Genomic DNA, 19611 nt, shown 5'->3' on the forward strand with positions numbered 1-19611 from the left:
GAAGCTTTGATCAGTGCATCCCATTAAAAAAAAATCACATGTGACAGAATTTAATTAAATAGGTCGAGCAGAACAATTTATGACCAGGTGCATGAAAATCTCAAGACCAATCGATGCAGAAATGATGATTGTAGTGATCAGGGTCAGACTACGAGCGAGAGGCCTGAGTGCACTCTAACAGGCCCTGACAGTCCATCATAACTTGGGCAATCTAGATCAAATATCACAAAGGAGAAAATAAAGCCCAGTTTAGCTCTGTCAACCTGCACACTCCTGTAGAAGGCAGCACGGGCGACAAAGGGGAGTTGAGTATAGGAGCAAAGGGGTCCTTCTGCAGTTGTACAGAGCCCTAGAGAGACCAGACCTGGAGAATTGTGTGCAGTTTTGGTCCCCTAATTTGAGGAAGGACCTTCTTGCTATTGAGGGAGTGCAGCGGAGGTTCACCAGGTTAATTCCCGTGATGGCGGGTCTGTCATATGTTGAGAGAATGGAGCAGCTGGGCTTGTATACTCTGGAGTTTAGAAGGATGAGAGGGCATCTTATTGAAACATATAAGATTATTAAGGGTTTGGACAAGCTAGATTCAGGAAACATATTTCCGATGTTGGGCGAGTCCAGAACCAGGGGCCACAGTTTAAGAATAAGGAGTAAGTCATTTAGAACGAGGAAACGTTTTAGGGGTAACATGAGGGGGAACTTCTTTACTCAGAGAGTGGTAGCGGTGTGGAATGAGCTTCCAGTGGAAGTGGTGGAGGCAGGTTCGTTGGTATCATTTAAAAATAAATTGGATAGGCATATGGATGAGAAGGGAATGGAGGGTTATGGTATGAGTGCAGGCAGGTGGGACTAAGGGAAAAAAAGTTGTTCGGCACGGACTTGTAGGGCCGAGATGGCCTGTTTCCGTGCTGTAATTGTTATATGGTTATATGGTTAAACACTTTTTCACACAGAGAGGAATGAGTGTGGAATTCTCTGCCTCAGGGGGCAGTGGAGACAGGTTCTCTGGATACTTTCAAGCGAGAGCTAGATAGGGCTCTTAAAGATAGCGCAGTCAGGGGATATGGGGAGAAGGCAGGAACGGGGTACTGATTGGGGATGATCAGTCATGATCACATTGAATGGCGGTGCTGGCTCGAAGGGCCGAATGGCCAACTCCTGCACCTATTGTCTATTGATGCTGGATATAGTCATGGCCAATAGTTTATTGTCACGTGTATAGAGATGTTGATACATGATAAAGGGAATATATTGTGAAGAACATTACCCAATGAGGTAGATACTAGTTCAGCACTGCTCTCTAGTTGTTGATAGGATGATTCAGTTGCTTGGTAACAGCTGGGAAGAAACTGTCCCTGAATCTGGAGGTGTGCGTTTTCACACTTCTTCACCTCTTGCCCGATGGGAGAAGAGGGAGTGACCGGGTTGAGACTGGTCATTGATTATGCTGCTGGCCTTGCCGAGGCAGCGTGAAGTGTAAATGGGGTCAATGGGAAGGTTTGTGTGATGGTCTGGGCTGCGTCCACAATTCTCTTCAGTTTCTTGCGGTCTCAGATGGAGCTGTTCCCAAACCGTGCTGTGATGCATCCCAGTGAAATGCTTTCTACATATGCTACACATGCTGTGTATCCACGCACTGTGTGCAGGAACTATTGCAGTCCAGATCTGAGCTATAAGGTTGGGCAGGCTAGGACTCTATTCCTTGAAGCGCAGGAGGCTGAGGGAGTGACATGTATCTTTCAATCAATTCATCAAACATTGCCAGGTTATGTGTGCGCTGTGGTAAATGCCAACCGGTCCCAAAGCTCATAGAACAACACATCTCGTTAGTTTAGTTTCGAGATAAAGCACGGAAACAGTCCCTTCAGCCCACCGACCAGCGACACTCACACTATTCGACACACACTTGGGACAATTTTACAATTTGTACCGGTCAATTAACCTACAAACGTTTAGTTTAGTTTAGTTTAGAGATACAGCGTGGAAACAGGCCCTTCGGCCCACTGAGTCCGTGCCGACCAGCGATCCCCGCACATTAACACCATCCTATACCCACTAGGGACAATTTTTACATTTACCACGCTAATTAAACTACACACCTGCACACTTTGGAGTGTGGGAGGAAAACCGAAGATCTCGGAGAAAACCCACAGGGAGAACGGACAAACTCCGTGCAGACAGCACCCGTAGTCGGGATCGAACCGAGGTCCCTGGTATTTGCTGTCTGGCAGCAACTCTACCGCTGCACCACCGCGCCGCATCGTTCCTTCTTTGGAAAGAATTGTTTTCCGAGCTCCTTTGCCAACTTTAAACTGACACGTTGAAAATGATGACTATGAGGATATTGGGAGGCAGAGCATGAAATGGAGATACGATACGATACGATATAGAACTTTATTTATCACAGGAGGGAAATTGATCTGCCAACAGTCATAAAGCACGTCACGGTGGCGCAGCGGTAGAGTTGCTGCCGTACAGCGAATGCAGCGTCGGAGACTCGGGTTCGATCCCGACTACAGGTGCTGTCTGTACGGAGTTTCTACGTTCTCCCCGTGACCTGCGTAAGTTTTCTCCGAGACTTTCGGTTTCCTCTAACATTCCAAAGACGTGTAAGTTTGTAGGTTAATTGGCTTGGTAAATGTAAAAATTTGTCTCTAGTGGGTGTAGGATAGTGTTAGTGTGTGGGGATCGCTGGTCGGCGCGGAGCAGGTGGGCCGAAGGGCCTCTTTCCGTGCTGTATCTCTAAACTAAAACAAGATACACAGGAACCATGAAATTAAAATGACAAGTGGAAAGGATTGTGGATGTGCAAAAGGGGGGGGGGGGGGGGGGGGGGGGGGGGGGGGGGGGGGGGGGGGGGGGGGGGGGGGGGGGGGGGGGGGGGGGGGGGGTCAGTCTCAGTCAGTACAGTTTGATAGCTGCAGGGAAGAAGGATTGCCTGTGGCGTTCTGTGCTACATCTTGGTGGAACCAGTCTGTTGCTGAAGGTGCTCCTCAGGTTGACCAGTGTGTCACGGAGGGGGTGAGCTGTATTGTCCAGGAGGCTCCGCAGTTTAAGGAGCATCTTCCCCTCCAAGACCAACCTCCCATGAATCCAACCCCCCACCAGGACAGAGCCAGTCTTCCTGATGGTCTTGCTGCCGTGTGCCTTTGCCCTGCTGCCCCGACACACGGCAGTGGAGAAGATGGCGCTGGCAACCACCAAAACTTGCTGCAGACGTTTGAAGGAGCAGAGCCTACACAAAAAGTACAGCCAGCTCTGTGCCTTCTTGTACACGGCCTCAGCATTCCTGGATCAGTCCAGTATACTGTCCAGGTACACTCCAAGGTATTTGTACTCCTTGGTAAACTTACACATGACGTCTGAGCCTGCAGCTCCATTCTGAAATGAACTTATCAGGTCTAGCCTCCTACCACCCCTTGCACTTCCCTTTCCCACTGCTACTGTTTACACTCATCCCTGTTGCAGTGGAAACTCCAACAATCTGCTCACCCACTGTTCGGGAATCCCAACAGTTTGGCAACAGGCTCACCAAGTGATTTTCCCCCTGAGAGTGGTTTAGCTCAGAGATGCAGCGTGGAAACAAGCCCTTCGGCCCAGCGAGTGTGTGCTGACCTACATTAGTTCTACCCTACAAGCTAGGGACAATTAACCTACAGTCCTGCACGTCTTTGGAATGTGGGAGGAAACCGGAGCACCCGGAGAAAACCAACGCAGGTCACGGGGAGAATGTACAAACTCCATGCAGACAGCACCGCTGGTCAGGATTAAACCCGGGACTCTGTTGCACAGGAATATACCAAGTTTGTACGTTCTCCTCATGGGTTTTCCCCAAGATCTTCCGTTTTCTCCCACACTCCAAAGACGTACAAGCTTGTAGGTTAATTGACTTGGTATGATTGTAAATTGTCCCTTGTGTGTGTAGGATAGTGTTAGTGTTCGGGGATTGCTGGCCCGTGCGGACACGGTGGGCCGAAGGGCCAGTTTCCTGCGCTGTATTTCTAAACTAAACTAAGCTTCAATACAAGCACGTCAAACTCAAGTACAATCAGTAGAGCAAAGGGGAAGATGCAGAGTACAGAATATAGTTCTCAGCATTGTCGCCCATCAGTTCCACAGACAAAGTCCAATGTCCGCAATGGGGTAGAGGTGAATCGGACAGCACCCTAGCTTATGGAAGGACTGATGACAGAGAAGAAAAAACTGTTCCTGAATATTCATTTAGTATTAACTCCTTTATTTTCCTCAAGGTCTGCAAGTCTTTCCTACAAAATATGTCTGAAGAAGGGTTTTGACCCGAAACGTTGCCTATTTCCTTCGCTCCATAGATGCTGCCTCACCCGCTGAGTTTCTCCAGCATTTTTGTGTACACTCATTTTAATAGTTTAGTTTAGTTTAGTTCAGAGATACAGCGTGAAAACAGACCCTTCGGCCCACCCCCATTCCCTCTCTCCAGAGACGCCGCCTGTCCCGCTGAGTTTTACTCCAGCATTCTGTGTCTATCTTGCCCAGAGATATGATCAGCTATTGTTGAAATGCATTACTTTTAAAAGCATAGGAACGGATAACCTTAAGGCTCCCGAGTGTTTCTCATAATTGGTTAAATCAATTTTGTCATTTGTGAATAATCAGGGAACATTAGCCGCATCTAATATAAAAGTGCTTTCCCTGTTAAATGAAAGTTTGATAAATTGCAGCTTCTCCTGGTTTTAACAGCCTGAATTATGTTATTCTAAAAAGGATGAGCAACAACCTGCTCAGAAGCTCCTGAACCACCATCCATACATAAATTAGATCAATATTAGATTGCCTACATGAAACAGGGGCTAAGTAAATTAATTGTATGTCCACTTACAATAATCTGTCAGCCATTCGGTTGAAGGCAAAGTGGAACCAAATACCCTGGGTGGAGTGGAAACTTGAACGTCCGGGAGCGGAAAAGAATGCAGAAAGTTGTGAACACTGCCCAGTCCATCACCGGCTCTGACCTCCCCACCATCGAATGGATCTATCGCAGTCGCTGCCTCAAAAAGGCTGCCAGCATCATCAAAGACCCACCCCACCCTGGCCACACACTCATCTCTCTGCTGCCATCAGGTAGAAGGTACAGGAGCCTGAAATCTGCAACATCCAGGTTCAGGAACAGACTATTAAACACAACTTCAAACAAACGCTGAACAATAACAGCCTATTGCACTTTATCTGTTTATTTATATGTATATATATGGTCTATGCTATATAGACATACTGATCTGTTCTGTATTTATGCCTATAATATTCTGTTGTGCTGCAGCAAGCAAGAATTTCATTGTCCTATCTGGGACACGTGACAATAAACTCTCTTGACTTGACTTGACTTGAGTGGATGTGGAGAAGATGTTTCCACCAGTGGGACCAGAGGCTAGGACCAGAGGTCCTAGCCTCAGAACTGAAGAACGTTCTTTTAGGAAGGAAATGAGAAGGAATTTCGATTTTAAGGAAGGCAAATTCAATGCTAGCATTTATATTGAGGACTGGAATACAAAAAACAAAAATGTAATGCTGGGGCTCTATAAGGCGTTGGTCAGGCTGCATTTGGGGTACTGTGAGCAAATTTGGACCCCATATTCTGAGGAAGGATATGCTGGCTCTGGAGAGGGTCCAGAGGAGGTTTACAAGAATGATTCCAGGAATGAGTGGGTCAGCATATGATGAGCGTTTGACATTAGCATGCCCATGCTGGGCCTGTGGTGAGGGGACTCATTACCACTGAATCCAAAGTGTAAAATGGATCTTGGCTGAAAGCGGCCGGGAAATAAATTATTCTGTTTTATTTACTTAAATGTAGCAATAGACAATAGGAGCAGGAGTAGGCCATTCGCCCTTCGAGCCAGCACCGCCATTCAATGTGATCATGGCTGATCATCCCCAATTAAGATTGTTAAGGGCTTGGACACACTGGAGGCAGGAAACATGTCCCGATGTTGGGGGAGTCCAGAGCCAGGGACCACAGTTTAAGAATAAGGGGTAAGCCACTTAGAACAGAGATAAGGAAAAACGTTTTCACCCAGAGAGTTGTGAATCTGTGGAATTCTCTGCCTCAGAAGGCAGTGGAGGCCAACTCTTTGGATGCTTTCAAGAGAGAGTTAGATAGGGCTCTTAAAGATAGTGGAGTCAAGGGATATGATGAGAAGTCAGGAATGGGGTACTGATTGTGGATGATCAGCCATGGTCACAGTGAATGGCGGTGCTGGCTTGGAGGGCCGAATGGCCTACTCCTGCACCTATTGTCTATTGAACTGGTAATCAGGGCCACATTAGTCTGGCATCCGGGCAAACAAACCCGTGCATCCAGCACTGACGGAGAATCAGAACAATTAAAAAAAATAAAAGCACTAAAGAGATAAAGGAACACGCGCCAGCTAATTATAAGGCCATTAATGAGATCCATCAGCCACTCAATATCAGCTCATTCAAGGACCCTGACATTTATAGATGGGGCATCACTTACAATCCTTTATGTAGGCAGCCATGTCGAGGGAAGGTAGTTTGCAGGATTTATGGACTCTTGTGTCTATACATGCCGGCCATTAAACTGCAGGGGTGTTGGTGGGCCTTTCAAATCGCACAAAAGCAATTTTAATTACCCTTCCACATCAACGCGGCGAGCCGCAAGGAGTGAGGCCAGGAGTTGTAACTCATGCAAGAGGCTTTCCGCTGGGGATGGCGACCATTCACAGAGGCCGAGAGAGAGAGAGCGCTGAGAAATGTCTGGCCGTAAAATTAGCAGTTTTTAATTTTATGTATTCGCACACACAACGGTTGCTTAAAGCGTGACCTTAAAACCAGTTTGGTTTCGTTTATTGTCGCCTGTACCGAGGTACAATGAAAGGCTTTTCCGTTGCCTGCTAGTTTAGTCTGGAGAAAGGTCTCGACCCGAAACGTCTCCCATTCCTTCTCTCCAGAGAAGCTGCCTGTCCCCCTGAGTTACTCCAGCATTTTCTGTCTATCTTGGGTAAACCGGCATCGGCAGTTCCTTCCTACACATTTAGTTTAGCTTTGTTTAGTTTATTGTCACGAGTACCGAGGTACAGTGAAAAGCTGTTGTTGCGTGCTAACCAGTCTGCGGAAAGACAATACATGATTACAATCGAGCCGTCCATAGTGTACAGATGCAGGATATAGGGAATAATGTTGAGAGCAAGATAAAGTCCGATACAAGATAGTCCAAGGGTCTTCAATGAGGTAGATGGTAGGTCTAGACCGCTCTCTTGTTGGTGATGGATTGGCTCGGTTGCCTGATAACAGCTGGGAAGAAACTGTCCCTGGATCTGGAGACGTGCGTTTTCATACTTTTGTACCTCTTGCCCGATGGGAGAGGAGGGAGTGACCGGGGTGAGACTTGTCCTCCATTACACTGCTGACCTTGCCGAGGCAGTGAGGAGAGAATGTCACAAGGAGAGGGGCAGAGAGGGTGGTCACAATGGAGTCCACTCCAGTCACCTGCAGATTGTGCCCTTTGTGGTGTAACTCAGCGGGTCAGGCAGCATCTGTGGAGAACATGGAATGGTGACGTATCCGGTCGGGACCCTCTTTCAAGCGGGCATGGTTTTAGATTAATTAGCTTCAGTTAAAATTGTAAATTGCCTCTAGTGTGTAGGATGGCGCTAGTGTATGGCTTGATCGCTGGGTGGCCGGGGACTCAGTGGGCCAAAGGACCTGTTTCCGTGCTGTATCTCTAAAGTCCAAAGAGAGTAAAGGTACTGAAGAGCTTTCTTTACAACGGCATCAATGTGTTGGACCTCAATTCCAGATGGTCTTTACTGAGGCATCCAGGGCACTGGGGGCCAGGGAGAGAGGGGGTGAGGTGGGGGGAGGGTTCGACGTTTGCTGATGACATTGTCCTCAGCAGTCTTTAAACATTGCAGGCACCATCCGAACACCAACGACAGCCAGTGCTGTCTGCATCTGGTTGCATGGCAACATGCGACAGGGAAGACAAGCGCATTGTGTTTGGAGCCCCAGACACTTATTCACAGATGCAGTGGGCAGAGAGATGATGAGCAGGCTCCCCCAGTAACACTCTGCAGGGCCCCATAGCAGAAGTGTCCACGTCGCGGGGCTGGAAACTGGAAGTATCCTGAGCTAATTCTGCTAACACCATCATCTACTGCGACAAGCGATGGCTCCCACTGATTGTCGCCGGAAGCTTGCGTCCTTTTCAGGACAGACGATGACAGCGGGGGCCAACATTTGTAACAAGAAAAGTTGACATGCAACAACGCGAGTCGATCAGGCGTAATAAACCAGCCAGGGTCTCGGCCTGAAACTTCACCTATTCCTTTTCGCCAGAGATAAAGGTATCGCGGTGGTGCAGCGGTAGAGTCGCTGCCTTACAGCGCTTGCAGCGCCAATGACCCGGGTTCGATCCCGACTATGGGTGCTGTCTGTATGGAGTTTGTACGTTCTCCCCGTGACCTGCGTGGGTTTTCTCCGAGATCTTTGGTTGCCTCGCACATTCCAAAGACGTACAGGTTTGTAGGTTCATTAGCTTTGTAGAAGTGTAAATTGCCCCTAGTGTGTGTGCGTGTGTAGGATAGTATTAGTGTGCAGGGATTGGTGGGCTGAAGGGCCTGTTTCTGCGCTGTATCTTTAAATTAAACTAAATAAGTTTAATGTGCGGGGATCGCTGGTTGGCGTGAATTCGGTGGGACGAAGGGTCTGTATCTCTAAACGAAACTGAACTAATATGCTGCATGTCCCGCAGAGTTACTCCAGCATTTTATGCCTATCTTCGGTGTAAATTAGCATCTGCAGTTCCTTCCAACACAGAATACAGCAAAGCAGTCAGATAAAACAGCTGAACCGGGATTTGCAGACGACCTCCTCAGTCATACAGGGAAACAAGGATGTTTTACGAGGATGTTTTCAGGACTAGAGGGTGTGAGCTATCGGGATAGGTTGAGCAGGCTGGGTCGCTATTCCATGGAGCGCAGGAGGATGAGGGGAGATCTTACAGAGGTACACAAAATCATGAAAGGAATAGATCGGGTAGATGCACAGTCTTTTACCAAGAGTAGGGTAATCGAGGACATAGGTTCAAGGTGAAGGGGAAAAGATTTAATAGGAATCCGAGGGGTAACGTTTCCACACAGAGTGTATGGAACAAGCTGTCAGAGGAGGTAGTTCAGGCTGGGACTATTCCATCGTTTAAGAAACAGTTGGACAGGTACATGGATAGGACAGGTTTGTAGGGTTATGGACCAAGCGCATGCAAGTGGAACTAGTGTAGCTGGGACATTGTTGGCCGGTGTGGGCGAGTTGGGCCGAAGGGCCTGTTTCCACACTGTATCCCTCAATAACAATGTACATCTGTGCTCTCTACGATGACAGTGAGAGGCTGTGCCTCCCTCCTTCATCATTTGACCCCTCGCCTCGCCCCTCCCTGTATATCAGCCAGACCAAGCGCAGGCTCGGCGATCGCTTCGCCCAACACCTCCGCTCAGTCCACCTCAACCTACCAGATCTCCCGGTGGCTCAGCACTTCAACTCCCCCTCCCATTCCCAATCCGACCTTTCTGTCCTGGGCCTCCTCCATTGTCAGAGTGAGGCCCAGCGCAAATTGGAGAATCAGCACCTCATATTTCGCTTGGGCAGCTCACACCCCAGCGGTATGAACATTGACTTCTCTAACTTCAAATAGCCCTTGCTTTCCCTCTCTCTCCACCCCCTCCCCCTTCCCAGTTCTCCCACTAGTCTTACTGTCTCCGACTACATTTTATCTCGGTACCGCCCACTCCCCTTACATCAGTCTGAAGAAGGGTCTCGACCTGAAACGTCACCCATTCCCTCTCTCCAGAGATATTGCCTGTCCCGCTGAGTTACTCCAGCTTTTTGCGTCTGTCTTCGATTTAAACCAGCAGTCCCTTCAGACACTCCTCAGTTTTAATCTGCTCTCGAGTGAGCTCTCTTTGTTGAGTGAGCAAAGAGAAGGGTCATAACTGGCAATAAATGCTCAGTGGGAACTCCACTTCAATCTCATTTGACGCCATCCAATACCCATTTGAATGCTCCAGCTCAGCTGCCGAGCACAGGCAGAGTTTTGGCCGCGTTAACGCACCCGTTCCACGGGATGGGGAAACTCTGATCGACTCGAAGCGCAGACAAAAGGCCACATTAATTTTTTCGTGATGGAAAGCGGGTTACAGAAAGGCTCAGATTTGGCACCTGGTCTCCAGCACAGTGACAGAGACCCGGCTCTGATCCTGACCTTGGCTACTGCCGGTGTGGCGTTTGCACGTACACATATACACATCACTTCCCTCTGGAAAGCGACTCCGGGCTGTCACAGCCAGGCACTGAAACAGCTTTTTTTCCCCACGAGTAGTAGCTCTATTCAATAACCAAAAATCATGTCTCGGATCACCTATTCCTTCGCTCCATCTGCTGAGTTTCTCCAGCTTTAAAAACAAAATCTATGATAGATAGATAGATAGATAGATAGATAGATAGATAGATAGATAGATAGATAGATAGATAGTGTTTAAGAAGGAACTGCAGATGCTGGAAAATCAAAGGTAAACAAAAATGCTGGGGAAACTCAGCGGGTGCAGCAGCATCAATGGAGCGAAGGGAATAGGCAACGTTTTGGCCGAAACCCTTCTTCAGACTGATGTAGGGTGGGGGGGGGGGGGGGGAGAAGAAAGGAGAAAGGAAGGGGAGGAGCCCGAGGGCTGAGGGAGAGCTGAGAGAAGGGGAGGAGACAGCAAGGGCTACCGGAAATTGGAGAAGTCAATGTTTATGCCGCTGGGGTGTAAACTGCCAAAGCGGAATATGAGGTGCTGCTCCTCCAGTTTCCGGGGGTGCTCACTCTGGCCATGGAGGAGGCCCAGGAGGCCCATTCTGCACCCTAGCAGCATAAACATTGACTTCTCCAATTTCCGGTAGCCCTTGCTGTCTCCTCTCCTTCTCAGCTCTCCCTCAGCCCTCGGGCTCCTCCTCCTCCTCACCCTCGCCCCCCCCCCCTCCCCCCCACCCCCCATCAGTGTGAAGAAGGGTTTTGCCCGGAATGTTGCCTATTTCCTTCGCTCCATAGATGCTGCTGCACCCGCTGAGTTTCTCCAGCACTTTTGTTTACCTTCGATTTTCCAGCATCTGCAGTTCCTTCTTAAACACTCTATCACTCTATCTATCTATCTTACACAAGACAATGTTCTGGGGTAACTCAGTGGGTCAGGCAGCATCTTTGAGTCTGAAGAAGGGACTATACACAAAACGTCACCTATCCATGTTCACCAGAGATGTTGCCCGACCTGCTGAGTTACTCCAGCACTTTGTGTCCTTTTGTGTATTAAGCAACATCTGCAGTTGCTCTTTTCTACACAAGTGTGATTTTGCTTACGTACTGCAAGAATTTGACTGCAATGTGTGTAAAAAAAGGAATGTCACTCTACCGAGGCACATTGATAATGAAATGCCGTTGAACCATTGAAATACTCAGCAGCCAGTCTAGGGGGAAGGGAATTGCTGCAAACTTTGAGGTGTTAAATCTCTTCCCACTGACGTGGCCTCATCTGACGAGTATTTCCAGCACTTTCTATTTTTGTTCCAACAAACGTCAGCATTAGCTCAGCAAGTGTCGTCACTGATGGGGAGATGTGGTTCAAGGACTTGCAGGCATGAGCGCAGTCAGTCGGAGAGGACACCATACAGTCAGTTGCACCATCTCAAGTGTAGTCTAGAGATACAGATCCACCGAGTCCGCACCGACCAGCGATCCCCGCACACTAAAGCCCCTGTCCCACTTAGGAGACCTAAACAGAAACCTCTGGTGACCTTGCCCGGCACCCAAAAAAAAAATCAAGGTCCAGGTGAACTGCAACCTGCTACCACCTCCCACGCACATGTTGAAAACATAGAAACATAGAAATTAGGTGCAGGAGTAGGCCATTCGGCCCTTCGAGCCTGCACCGCCATTCAATATGATCATGGCTGATCATCCAACTCAGTATCCCGTACCTGCCTTCTCTCCATACCCCCTGATCCCCTTAGCCACAAGGGCCACATCTAACTCCTTCTTAAAACCTTCCTCGACTGTGAAGAAAACCGGCTTCGACTAGACCTGTGACAAAAAAATTGTTGATTTTTAAAACGGCAACCTATATTTAGTCGAGGCCGGTTTTGAACATGATGAAAAAAATAGCAGCAACCTAGATGAAGCCTCGACCATGCGAAAACCACTTTCGACCATTAGGGAGAGTGGCCAAAACCTCCGGTGACCTCATGGAAGCCTTGGGTGGCGGGCAAGGTCACCAGAGGTTGCTGTTTAGGTCTCCTAAGTGGGACAGGGGCTTAACACTATCTTACACACACTAGGGACACACTAGGACAGCCACGGTGGTGCAGCGGTAGAGTTGCTGCCTTACAGCTCTTGCAGAGCTGGAGACCCGGGTTTGATCCCGACTACGGGCACTGTCTTTACGGAGTTTGCACGTTCTCCCCGTGACCTGCGTGGGTTTTCTCCGAGATCTTTGGTTTCCTCCCACACTACAAAGACGTACAGGTTTGTAGGTTAATTGGCCTGGTGTATGTGTAAAAAATTGTCCCTAGGATAGTGTTAGTGTGCGGGGATCGCTGGTCGGCGCGGACTCGGTGGGCCAAAGGGCCTGTTTCCGCGCTGTATCTCTAAACTAAAATTTTACATTTACATCAAGCCAATTAACTTTGTAAACCTGCACGTCTTTGGAGTGTGGGAGGAAATGGAACTCCCAGAGAAAACCCATGCAGGTCACGGGGAGAACGTACAAACTCCGTACAGACAGCACCCCTTAGTCAGGATCGAACCCGGGTCTCTGGCGCTGTAAGGCAGCGACTCTACCGCTGCGCTACCGTGCCGTTAACGACAAGGCAAAGGAGCTCATGGGTCCTAGGAGTAAAATGATGCCCTTCGGCCCATCAAATCTACTCCACCATTCGATCAAGGCTGATCCATCTTTCATTCGCAACCCCATTCTCCTGCCTTCCGAGTTCCGAGTTTGAGTAATTTATTGTCACATGTTCTGAGTTACAGTGAAAAGCTTTTGCTGTTTGCTAACCAGTCGGCGGAAACACACAATGTGATTCCAATTGAGCCTTTGCCCCATAACCCCCTGACTAATCCAGAATCTAAAGGGCCTGTCCCATTTGACGATTTTTTCGGCAACTGCCGGCGTCATTGACTGACATCACCAAAACATTTGCGGCGTGATGACGGATGACAGGCGGCGTTTTTTCAGGTGTCGCAACATTTTTTTTTTCGCGGCTGGATTTTGAAACGTTCAAAGTCTTTTGGCGACACTGATATGACACCGACATTCGCTGAAAAAAATCGCCAATCTCTGCTTTAATCTTTGTCTGACCCGCTGAGTTCAGATTCAGATTCAATTTTAATTGTCATTGTCAGTGTACAGTACAGAGACAACGAAATGCATTTGTTTGTCTCTGTACTCCCAGCACTTTGTGTCTTCTTATGTAAACCAATATCTCCAGTTCCTCGTTTCCACTTCATCGATGTCACTGGGAGTCTCTGCCTCCACCAAACGTCTGTTCATTGTGTTCCAGATTGTAACCATTCTCTGCGTGAAAATACTCTTCCTCAGACCTCCTCTCGCGTCTGCAGTTCGTTGTTCTGAAAATTACGTGGGTTTTCTCCGGGTGCTCCGGTTTCCTCCCACACTCCAAAGACGTGCAGGTCTGTAGCCATGGTCATTGGCCGTGGTGATACAATTGTAAATTATCTCTAGTGCGTGGGACAGTGTTAGTGTACGGGGTGATCGCTGGTCTGTTTCCACACTGTATCTCTAAAGTCCAAATGTGTGCAGTTTGATGATGCGAAGTCATAAGGTCATAAGTGATAGTAGAATTAGGCAATTCGGCCCATCAAGTCGACTCCTGCTCACCAAATCAAAGAAACCACAAGCCTTAACCTTCAGTCTGAAGGGTTCAACCTGAAATATTACCCATCCACATTCTCCAGAGATGCTGCCGGACCCGCTGAGTTACATCTTTGTGTCTTCTTCAGTTTTTCTGACCAATATTGTAGTCGCTTAACAAGGTTACATCCGGCTGCATAAAGTTACATGGGGCTTGGGGTTTGGATCTGAGGCGGATGCCGGAAGGGTCGAGTTTGCATCACAAGTTATTTCCTGATGCTGCAGGGATAGAGGTCATTGTAAAAACCTCCCATTCATTTATTTCATGCAAAATAAACCAGTGCGTCAAATCCTGATGAGCCCATGCCCTGGTTAGCTGCTCCACCTCCTGGGGAAGAGGTGCACTGCAACTTGTCAAGGTCCCCAGTACAGTAAACATTCACCGTAATGGACAATAGACAATAGGTGCAGGAGTAGGCCATTCGGCCCTTCGAGCCAGCACCGCCATTCAATGTGATCATGGCTGATCATCCACAATCAGTACCCTGTTCCTGCCTTCTCCCCATATCCCCTGACTCCGCTATCTTTCAGACCACTATCTTGCTCTCTCTTGAAAGTATCCAGAGGACCTGCCCCCACCGCCCTCTGAGGCAGAGAATTCCAGACTCACCACTCTCTGTGAGAAAAAGTGTTTCCTCGTCTCCCGTTCTAAATGGCTTACCCCTATTCTTAAACTGTGGCCCCTGGTTCTGGACTCCCCCAACGTCGGGTACATGTTTCCTGCCTCTAGCGTGTCTAAACCCTTAGTAATCTTATATGTTTCAATAAGAAACCCTCTCATCCTTCTAAATTCCAGAGTATACAAGCCCAGCCGCTCCATTCTCTCACCATATGACTGTCCCACCATTCCGGGAATTAACCTTGTGAACCTACGCTGCACTCCCTCAATAGCAAGAATGTCCTTCCTCAAATTAGGGGACCAAAACTGCACACAATACTCCAGGTGTGGTCTCAATAGGGCTCTGTACATCTGCAGAAGGACCTCTTTGCTCCTATACTCAACTCCTCTTGTTATGAAGGCCAACATGCCATTCACTTTCTTCACTGCCTGCTGTACCTGCATGCTTACTTTCATTGACTGATGAACAAGGACCCCCAGATCCCGTTGTACTTCCCTTTTCCCAACTTGACACCATCTAGATAATAATCTGCCTTCCTGTTTTTGCTACCAGTGGATAACCTCACATTTATCCACATTAAACTGCCCCTGCCATGCATCTGCCCACTCACCCAACCTGTCCAAGTCACCCTGCATTCTCATAGCATTCTCCTCACAGTTCACACTGCCACCCAGCCTTGTGTCACCTGCAAATTTGCTAATGTTACTTTGAATTCCTTCATCTAAATCATTGATGTACATTGTAAATAGCTGCAGTCCCAGCACCGAGCCTTGCGGTACCCCACTAGTCACTGCCTGCCATTCTGAAAGGGACCAGTTAATCCCTACTCTTCGTTTCCTGTCTCCCAACCAATTTTCTATGCATGTCAGCACTCTACCCCCAATACCATGTGCCCTAATTTTGCCCAGTAATCTCCTATGTGGGACCTTATCAAATGCTTTCTGAAAGTCCAGGTACACTACATCCACTGGCTCCCCCTTGTCCATTTTCCTAGTTACATCCTCAAAAAAATCCAGAAGATTAGTCAAGCATGATTTCGCCTTCGTAAATCCATGCTGACTCGGATCGATCCTGCTACTGCTATCCAAATGTGCCGCTATTTCATCTTTCATAGAAACATAGATAATAGGTGCAGGAGTAGGCCATTCGGCCCTTCGAGCCTGCACCGCCATTCAATATGATCTTGGCTGATCATCCAACTCGGTACGATTGCCTCCAGCACCTTCCTCACCACAGATGTCAGGCTAACTGGTCTATAATTCCCAGTCTTCTCTCTCCTGCCTTTCTTAAAAAGTGAGATAACATTAGCTACCCTCCAATCCACAGGAACTGACCCTAAATCTATAGAACATTGGAAAATTATCACCAATGCATCCACGATTTCTAGAGCCACTTCCTTAAGTACCCTGGGATGCAGACCATCAGGCCCTGGGGATTTATCAGCTTTCAGTCCCATCAGTCCACCCAACACCATTTCCTGCCTAATGTGAGTTTCCTTCAGTTCCTCTGTCACCCCAGATCCTCTGGCCACTAGTACATCAGGAAGGTTGACCACAAGGCGGTGTCCATTATCACAGTTTGTCTACTATAACCAAATAAAGCCTGAATAGAGTGGATGTGGAGAGGATGTTTCCACTGGCGGGAGAGTCTAGGACCAAAGGTCATAGCCACAGAATGAAAGGGCATTCCTTTAGGAAAGAGATGAGGAGGAATTTCTTTAGTCAGAGGGTGGTGAATCTGTGGGATTCTTTGCCACAGAAGACTGTAGAGGCCAAGTCCATGGATATTTTTAAACCAGAGATAGATAGATTCTTGAGTATGGGTGCTTGTCTGTACAGAGGTGTCAGGGTTGATGGGGAGACTTTATCGGGTTGGGACCCTTCTTCAGACGTCACCCAATTCTTCTCTCCAGAGATGCTGCCTGTCCCGCTGAGTTACTCCAGCTTTTTGTGTCTATCGCCAGTTTAAACCAGCATCTGCAGTTCCTTCTTACACATGCTTGTCTGTACGTTCTCAGCGTGGGAGATCTTCGGTTACTTTCAACAATCCAAAGATGTACAGGTTTATGGGTTAATTGGCTTGGTATAAATATATATTGTCCCTTGTGTGTGTGGGGGATGTGTGGCACTTTTGTCTACCTTCACTTGTTCCAGCATCTGCACACACACTCACACACACACACACACACACACACACACACAGCAATGATCGCAGCCCTAGGAGAAGCTTCGTCCATTTCCCGCGGCAACCCACCTGAAGGCTTCGAGCACAGTTTGTTCGGATAGATGTGGAGCCACTTTTGCGAACGCCCTCTTAAAATCCTCCACTGTCAAAAAACTACGACCTGAGAGAAAAAGCAGCAATAGTAAAATATCGACATTTGTTCAAATATTTAGCGTCTTTATTGATTAATCGAAAGGAACAACATGGAAACAAGCCCTTCAGCCCACAGAGTCCACTCCAAACATCGATCGCCCATTCACACTCGTTCCGTGCTAGCCCACTTTCACATCCACTCCCTACACACTAGGGGGCAAGTTTACAGAGCGCCAATTAACCTACAAACCCGCACGTCTTTGGGATGTGGGAGGAAACCCGAGCTCCCGGAGGGAACCCACTCGGTCATAGGATGGACTTGCAAACTCCACATAGACAGCACCCATTTAACATGTCAGTTTTTTTTCCTGAGAGATTAGGATCGAACCCGGTCTCTGGTGCTTTGAGGCAACAACAGATGTACCAGCTGCAGACTGTGTTCGTGGAGCAGTTCTGTGCGCTGTCTAAATGTCTGTGACACAGTGACACAATGTGGCACAGCAGGAGAGTTGCTGCCTCACAGCGCCAGACACCCGGTTTCGATCATGACCACGGGTCCTGGCTGTGTGGAGTTTGCACGCTCTCCCTGTGACCTGCGCGGGTTTTCTCGGAGTGATCTTGCATCCTCCCGCCTACCCAAGACGTGTAGGTTTGTAGGTTGATGGCCTTCTGTAAATTGTCCCCAGTGTGTATGCAGTCACGGTGGCGCAGCGGTAGAGTTGCTGCCTTACAGCAAAATGCAGTGCTAGAGACCCGGGTTCGATCCTGACTACGGGTGCTGTCTGTACGGAGTTTGTACTAACGTTCTCCCCGTGAACTGCGTGAGTTTCTCCGAGATCTTCAGTTTCCTCCCACACTCCAAAGACGTACAGGTTTGTAGGTTAATTGGCTTGATTAATTGGCTAGATAAAGTGTAAAAATATTGTCCAGTGCTGAGTGATATAGTATGCTCAGCGTACTATATCCAGATCCAGATCTAGAACTAGCGTACGGGGTGATTGTCAGTCGGCATGGACTCAGTGGGCCAAAGGGCCTGGTTCTACACTGTATCTCTAATCTAAACAAGCAGGATTTCCATTGGACCTGTATCTCACCGTACTGGTGCTTACAACAATAAGCTCGATTTGACTTGAAACTGGTACCTAGAGTCCCAACGCCTCCACAGATGCCGCCTGACCCGCTGAGTTCCTCCAGCACTTTGTGTTTTACTGAAGTATCTCGGGTTTGTGGGTTAATTGGCCTCGGTAAAATTACCCCGAGTGTGTAAGGAGAGGATATGTGAACGAGAGATCGATGGTCGGCGCGGACTCGATGGGCCGATGGGCCATTTCCAAACTGCACCTCTAAAACTAAATTATCAATTTCGTTGAAATTCATCCGATTCAATTCTCAACTTATAATCGGCAAGGTGGCGCAGCGGTAGAGTTGCTGCCTTACAGCGCCAGAGACCCGGGTTCAATCCTGACTACAAATACTGCACGTACGGAGTTTGTACGTTCTCCCCGTGACCTTGTGGGTTTTCTCCGCATGCTCCAAAGACGTGCAGGTTTGTAGGTTGATGGGCTTCTGTAAATTGTCCCTAGTGCGTAGGCTTACAAGGTTAATTCCCGGGATGGCGGGATCTTCATATGCTGAGAGAATGGAGCAGCTGGGCTTGTACACTCTGGAGTTTAGAAGGATGAGAGGGAATCTTATTGAAACATATAAGATTGTTACGGGTTTGGACATGCTAGAGGCAGGAAACATGTTCCCGATGTTGGGGGAGTCCAGAACCAGGGACCACAGTTTAAGAATAAGCGGTAAGCCATTTAGAACGGAGACGAGGAAACACTTTTTCTCACAGAGAGTTGTGAGTCTGTGGAATTCTCTGCTTTAGAGGGTGGTGGAGGCCGGTTCCCTGGATGCTTTCAAGAGAGAGCTAGATAGGGCTCTTAAAGATAGTGGAGTCAGGGGATATGGGGAGAAGGCAGGAACGGGGTACTGATTGTGGATGATCAGCCATGATCACATTGAATGGCGGTGCTGGCTCGAAGGGCCGAATGGCCTACTGCTGCACCTATTGTCTATTGACAGAGCTAGTGGTGATCGCTGGTCGGCGCGGACTCGGTGGGCCGAAGGCCCCGTTTACTCAGGGTAATGTCTAAATTGGTGGAACCAATGACTGGTATTAGGAATGTGTGTGAAGGAACTGCAGATGCTAGTTTACACCGAAGATAGGCACAAAATGCTGGAGTAACTCAGCGCGGACAGGCAGCATCTCTGGAGTTAAAGGATAAGTGACGTTTCAGGCATTAGCATAAACAGCAACTGCTTGACCAGGTGCAAAAACACCTACAGTGGACATCAAATGCCGAGAAGATCTGCCTTGATTCTTCATATGGGTCCATGGCTGCCAGCTTGCTGCACATGAGGCTTGTGAACTGGTCCAGAGGCAAGCCTAGAAACAGAAGAACACACAGCCAGTGAGCAACCAACATTACTGCCAACTCAAGAATGATCCCAGGAATGAATGGGTTAACCTACGATGAGCATTTGCCGGCACTGGGCCTGTACTCGCTGGAGTTTAGAAGAACGAGGGGGGGGGGCCTCATTGAAAGATACAGAATCGTGAAAGGCTTGGATAGAGTGGTAGCGGAGAGGATGTTTCCACTAGTGGGAGAGTCTAGGACCAGAGGTCACAGCCATAGAATTAAAGGACGTTCCTTTAGGAGACAATTCTTTAGTCAGAG

The 19611-nt window shown here is 48.3% G+C and overlaps 1 protein-coding gene across 6 annotated transcripts in view; it reads right to left on the reverse strand.

The window, feature by feature from the left end:
- The window catches only part of efcab11 (EF-hand calcium binding domain 11), an 88082-nt gene that overhangs the window by 59275 nt on the left and 9196 nt on the right, over positions 1-19611 (reverse strand). For 4 of the 6 annotated variants that reach the window (XM_055640209.1, XM_055640212.1, XM_055640210.1 and 1 more), the window contains exons 4-5: positions 19218-19319; positions 16820-16910 (exon numbers count right to left, since the gene is read on the reverse strand). In XM_055640209.1, coding sequence (XP_055496184.1) covers positions 16820-16910; positions 19218-19319 — 193 coding nt within the window. Of the gene's footprint in view, positions 1-7576; positions 7715-12763; positions 14166-16819; positions 16911-19217; positions 19320-19611 lie in introns of those variants that run through there. The other 2 variants (XM_055640211.1, XM_055640214.1) reach the window with 2 other exon arrangements.

This window comes from Leucoraja erinacea, chromosome 9, assembly GCF_028641065.1.
Source record: "Leucoraja erinacea ecotype New England chromosome 9, Leri_hhj_1, whole genome shotgun sequence".
NCBI classification, from domain to species: Eukaryota; Metazoa; Chordata; class Chondrichthyes; order Rajiformes; family Rajidae; genus Leucoraja; species Leucoraja erinaceus.